Source organism: Neolamprologus multifasciatus, chromosome 4 (assembly GCF_963576455.1).
Source record: "Neolamprologus multifasciatus chromosome 4, fNeoMul1.2, whole genome shotgun sequence".
NCBI classification, from domain to species: Eukaryota; Metazoa; Chordata; class Actinopteri; order Cichliformes; family Cichlidae; genus Neolamprologus; species Neolamprologus multifasciatus.
The window spans coordinates 22263305-22269452 of NC_140442.1; the positions used below are offsets into that span (position 1 = coordinate 22263305).

The 6148-nt window shown below is 40.5% G+C and overlaps 1 protein-coding gene across 4 annotated transcripts in view; it reads right to left on the reverse strand.

The window, feature by feature from the left end:
- Positions 1-2703: 2703 nt before the first annotated feature.
- The window catches only part of LOC146520417 (uncharacterized), a 20911-nt gene continuing 17466 nt past the window's right edge, over positions 2704-6148 (reverse strand). For all 4 annotated transcript variants that reach the window (XM_085157578.1, XM_085157577.1, XM_085157575.1 and 1 more), the window contains 2 exons: positions 5616-5691; positions 2704-4600 (listed from right to left, as the gene is read on the reverse strand). In XM_085157578.1, coding sequence (XP_085013704.1) covers positions 4447-4600; positions 5616-5691 — 230 coding nt within the window. In that variant the 3' untranslated portion in view covers positions 2704-4446. The remainder of the gene's footprint in view (positions 4601-5615; positions 5692-6148) is intronic.

The following is a 6148-nucleotide window of genomic DNA, read 5'->3' on the forward strand; positions in this document are numbered from 1 at the left end:
ATTAAAAGGTAGTTATCTGGAGTGTCGTATGCCACATGATAAAATACCAAAATACAGTCTGGCTCATGTAATGCAGGCTGTGCAACACCTGTACAGTTTTAGCTATGACTTTAGCTATCCACGGATTGCTTAAGTACATAGTGTTTATCATCAATCCAAACAAAACAAACAAAAAGAATAATTACCTCAGTTATGTCCACAGGCAGCTTATGATTACCAAAGCAGTAAAAATGAAACTTGTAACTCCCACTACCTTACTGAGACACCTGAAGAGCTTCTGTTTTTCTACACCCACAAGCCAGAGCTTATGTTCAAACAACCACCAGGGGGTTCTGTAGTGTCAGCCTTAGCTTCATTGACAAGGTCTGTTTATCTCACATGCGCATTAGAAAGACAGATAAAGCCTCACAATCATTAACAGCTGCGTTCTGATTAAGTTAAAAATAAATTATTCTCAAATTTTATTTTGTCTCTTCTATTTCTCCATATCACATTACAGCCACTGACATTTATACATGTTATTGTGAAGTCATACTACTAAGAACCTAATAAAATTACAGTTAATTTTAAAATTGCACATGTGCACAATGTGCACAATTGCAGTACTGTGCAAAAATCTTGAGTCACATGTCATTTTTCATATGTTTTGGTTCCAAGGAGGCAAATTTTCTTTTCTTTTTCTTTTCTTTTAAATCTTAGCCTTGAGCCTGTTCTCCGTGATTTCACTCTTATCAGTCCAGTCCTTCTGTAGCTGACCACACAGTACTGTGCAAAAGTTTAGAGTTGCGTGTCTTTTTTTCTCTGGGATTCCTTAAGGTCTTTCGAAGTCTTTTAATTTTTTTAGGCCACTTATAACTGACTATGAATCATTCAAGCAAAAGAAAGACAAAAAAACAACACATCATGCCAGTGTTGGATTCCCCTCTGTCCCCTTCTGGCCACCTGTGCCTCAATTTTATTCCACAACCTAGACATCCACATTACTCACACTCTCATAACACATACATGTAGGGCCTTGGGGGTGGGCATATTATACACCATCCAGAGGACAGTCTGTGTATTCAACCTCCCCTCTGGCGCTGGTGCCCACCTCTCAATTTTAAATACATGTAAACATTGAGGGTTCTTGGGAAGGGCTGTGCTGACACCTGCTGCTCTCTGGCAGGAAGCACCATGCCCTCCCGTGTTTTAAATGCACTTTAGAACAGTACACAGCAACACTACATATCAGCGGGCGGAGGGAGGTATGGGGTTTTCACACACCCCCATTCTCTGTTAGCCATTGGGACGGAGGGGCTGGGAGGAGGAGTTGGCCATCCTGTTGGGGTCTGGGATGCAGGGCCTTTCTGCTACTGCAGAGCCGGGGACGGTGTGCTTGTCTCCACCCCAGGGAAAAGGGTAACATCTCCTGGGTCTAGGTGTGGGCAAGGGTACCTAGACCTGGGGTATAGAGTACGTTTGGGGAGTGTGATTGTGTGCACAGTGTTCATTTGTTTCTGTCTCCGCGTTGGGTGAGTGCCGAGTATTTGTATATGTGTGCATGAGGGTGGGAATGCATGTTTGTGTCTGTGTGTGCCTGTTCATCACCTTTTGAATACAAGCGCGCTCATCAACACAGGTGTACACACGGGTGTTTACTGTTCACAGACACAAACTGCACCTTTCTTGACTGCTACCTCAAAGCACATTGTGTGCTGTCGGCCTTGCATGCTGCACAATAACATTCGATATTTAGTATTTACTGTTATTTACACTTAGCTAGATTATTGTGATGGTGTTGTGTTTATTATGTTGCTCTCTTTTTCCCTTGTTTTCTCTTTTTTTCTTTTTTCTGCTCTCAACAGGTGATCTACCTATTCGGAACAATGATAACAGGGTTCTTGCTGATCGGAGCTGGCTTGGCCCTGACTTATCGATGAATTAAGAAAGCGGAACCGGCTGTTCAAACCCCCACAAGGCTGCCCGCTGGGATTGGAATGATGGGAGAGGCGTGAGTTTCTCAAAATGGGCTCATTGAGTGCAGCATGGATAAGATCTTGGAGAGGCTACAGCTGCTGTGAATACTCAGAATAAGATCTCTGACTGCTGACTGGATACATCTCGGAAGGGCTAGCCCGGAATAACATCTCTGGGCGCAAAATTGGATGACATCTCGGGGAGGCACACTGCTGTGAGTTCTCAGAAATTGGCTCCTTGAACACAAAAAATGACAACATCACAGAACGCAAGTATGGCGAAGCTCGTGGCTCTCCAACGGGAGATTGAGAGACCAGTGTTGGACTGTAGAACTGCTTTGAAATTCATATGAGCTGTTCGCACTAAAGTAAAAAAATAACATCACTTCATGCGGATACCCTCTCGGCGCCAGCTACAAGGCCAGAGCTGAACAAAACACCCTGATAACGACTGTGTTTAGTCTGTTCCTTCCCATTCCATGCAAGGCCACCTGGGTTGGCTGGAAGACTGTTTACTTAGCCTGGCAGGGCGAAGGACACTGTCTCAGCTGAACTATGGACACGCACACACATACATATACTGATACTGATAAGCACTCACTGACGCATCACCCTCCCTACCCCGGATCCAACGCCAATGCTTACCAGCTCTGATGTGGACATCGGGTCAGTTGGAGGCGCAGTCGAAAGATTGCAGCGGTCCCAGATCAGATGTACACACTGGAACTCTTTCCCATGTTGCTGTCTGTGTTTATTGTGCTATGGTGTGTTGATATCTGTGCATTCCTGTATTATCCTTTTGTGTTACACATTTCGATGTTTTTTTCCTCGCTACCTAGCCTGACCTGTCTCCCCAATGTGATGTTTGTGTATTGTATGTACGGTCGGCAAGGTCTGTCATCTCGGTTGTGGGCAAAAGACCTGCAACTGACAAAGGCTATCTCATCTCATCTCTCATCCAGGTGATTTTTTTAAGTGCACTTTCTCACTGTCCCTCTTCCCCTGTTTTTCTTTCCCTCCCTCTCTTTCTTTCCTTCTCCCTTTCCTGTCCCCCAGTCATGTCTGTCCTGTCTGTAAAAACTGAAAATAAAATAAATAAATAATAATAACAGAGGTCAATGGCCTGTATTTGTATAGCACTTTACTTAGTCCCTATGGACCCCAAAGCGCTTTACACTACATTCAGTCTTCCACCCATTCACACACTGGTGATGGCAAGCTACATTGTAGCCACAGCCACCCTGGGGCGCACTGACAAAGCCGAGGCTGCCGGACACTGGCGCCACCGGGTCCTCTGACCACCACCAGTAGGCAACGGGTGAAGTGTCTTGCCCAATGACACAATGGCCGAGACTGTCGGAGCCGGGGCTCGAACTGGCAACCTTCCGATTACAGGACGAACTGCCAACTCTTGAGGATTGCCCCTTGAATGGACCAATATAGCAAGGCTGTGATGATCCACTTGGTAAAGTAAATCCGTTGGGCATCTTTCTTGGCCTTCAGACAATAATTCTGATGGCTGAAGAACCAGACGGGACAGGCAACAAAAAAAGAAAAAAAAAAGATATTGGAACATTTGTATCGCTACATAAATAAATGAGATAAAACTCAGTACTTACTTTTAAAGTTTACTCTTCAAAAGACATGAGAGATTTTTTTTAAGTTTACTTTTTTCCCCCAAGAGAAAAAAAAATCTTCTTGGTGTTTGTCCGTGGTTGTCAAAAAGCTAGTTGGTTCATTAATGCCACCAACTGGCATGGAGTGTGGACCTGAATGTCAATTAAGAATGAGAGCTTATAGGATAATTAAATATAGCCTGATAACTTTTTCTTCTTGAGTTATTTCACGTAAATCAATTGAATCCAGTCTATATATATCTACCCTAACTATATTTAGGTTTTGAATAAAAAAAGAAAAGAAAAATGCCAAAGATAACGCACACAGCACTGAAACTCTCCTTTTTTCATTTTGTATTTTCTCATTATGGTTGAACAAATTTCCATGAAAATATTTTTGTCTAATCAATTGCTTTTGTCTTACAAATTTCTAAAAGCTCTTGCTCCTTGGATGCAAAATATAAAGAAATGAGCAGTGGTTCAAGACATTGCATGATGCTGTTTGCAGGCTACGTCTTACAATGATTACTGCAGCTTGGGCAAAGTCTAAAGGAAACACAGTTTCATAACATTTGCGCAATTTACAGATAAAAAGCATCAATATTGTTTATTCACATTTTACAGAAGAAAATACCATCTATCTATTCCATCATAGAAACAAAGTAAAACACTGTAATCAACAATACTAAAGGAAACCTGAGTATAGCAAGGAAAAAGTACGGTGTATAAATGCAGCACACTTGACTTTGCAGCTTTTCTCAAAAGTAACATTCCACCCAAGAAACCTCCAGATAATGTGTGTCAGTTTGTGGATGTAAACACAGCGATCGTTTAATTTATTCTCTGCAATCTCAGCTTTACAGAAGCATTAATCCTCATTTTTTAAGTTCTTTTATTTTCAAAGTATAATAGTATTCTTTTAATTTTAAAACCTTTAGTTCCATTTTTACTTTTTCCCTCTTCAGTTGATCAAGATCCAAACCAGAGCTGGCTGAGGGCCCAGGCGACGGGGCCTCTGACATGTCCGCACTGCGAGTAAAAAAACGCTTGTTTATGGAATTCTTTTTCATATTTTTTGTCTAGAAAGAAAACATATTCTTAACAAGCAAGTTTTGCACGAGAAAATTAAGCTAATTCTAGGAAAATATGTCAAAATTTTTCTTAACAAAATATTTCAGCTCATCTTGAGCATTATTTACCAGTTACAGGGTACACTGCAAAAACAGCTCTACTTAAAATAACCCAGATTTTCTTAAATCTGACAAAATTGTCTTGTTTTGAGAAAAAAATCTGCCAATGGCGTAAGTAAAAGTTGTTTGGCTAAGGTCATTAAAACTAGCAAATTAATCTAACCTTGCTCAATTCTGATTGTGGCTCTGATTTTTGAAATAAGAAAAATAATCGTTCTTATTCTGGAAGAATAACATTATCTTTCTTATTTCAAGAGTATGGAAAGGCCTGTAATGGCCTGTATTAAATTAAACACAATTAAACACTAAAGTAAGGAAATAATTTCTGAAAACAGCTTGTTGAAGAAAGCATAATACTCATTATAGGTAAAGATGTTTTTAATAAGGATGTCTTAATAAGGGTGTCAGGGTGTCTTTCCTTGAAATAAGTCACATTTTCTTAAATTAATCCTAAATTTTAGACAGTTTTGTCTAATTAAAAAGGTATAAATCAATTAGATGCATGATAGATAGAAAATGGCTTCAATCTTCAAACATCTGAAACAAGCCCTATAAACTACAATAGCCAACAGCTCGGCTAAAGCACCAGTATGACTCACACTGCTCTCTTTTTCTTTCTACATCTATCAATTGAACAAAGGAAGACATGTGATTAAGGATTCTAGCCAAGCAACTTTTACTTACCCTATTGGCAGATTTTTTTTCTCAAAACAAGATAGTTTTGTCACATTTAGGAATATTGGGCTTATTTCAAGTAGAGCTGTTTTTGCAGAAATAAATGCGGTTAAAAAAACTTTTAATACTGTAAATAAATGATAAATCTTTGCCTAAATGATATGACAGCTACATCTTACCTCATCTCTGGTCTCATGGATTGTACTTCAGTTACACTGTGGCCAGGGAAGTGCACCTCTGTATGTTGATGGTCATCTGACACAGCCCGGGGTTCAGAAAACATATTGAAAAAAAGAAAAAAGAAACACACACAGGTTGGTTTTTTTTTGCTTCTCTTGCTTTTTGATTACTGTGTTTGAGGTCACCACTGGTTTCCACTGACATCAGATCCTGAATTTACAATTTCTCTTTCATTTTCAGGCCCTGCCATCTCTTCATCTATCTGCTCTGTTTCCACTGCCAGTTCCTCATCTTCATCATCCTTTGTGTATACAGACACACACACACACACACACACACACACACACACACACACACACACACACACACACACACACGTCCGGTTTGCTATCCTCATGGGGTCATCCCATTGACATAAGGCTTTCCCTAGCTGCTTACTCTAACAATCAAAAATGAGTGCCTAACCCTAAACCTAACCACAACCCAATTGTAACCCTGACACTAAAACCACATTTTGAGTGTGAAAAAGGCC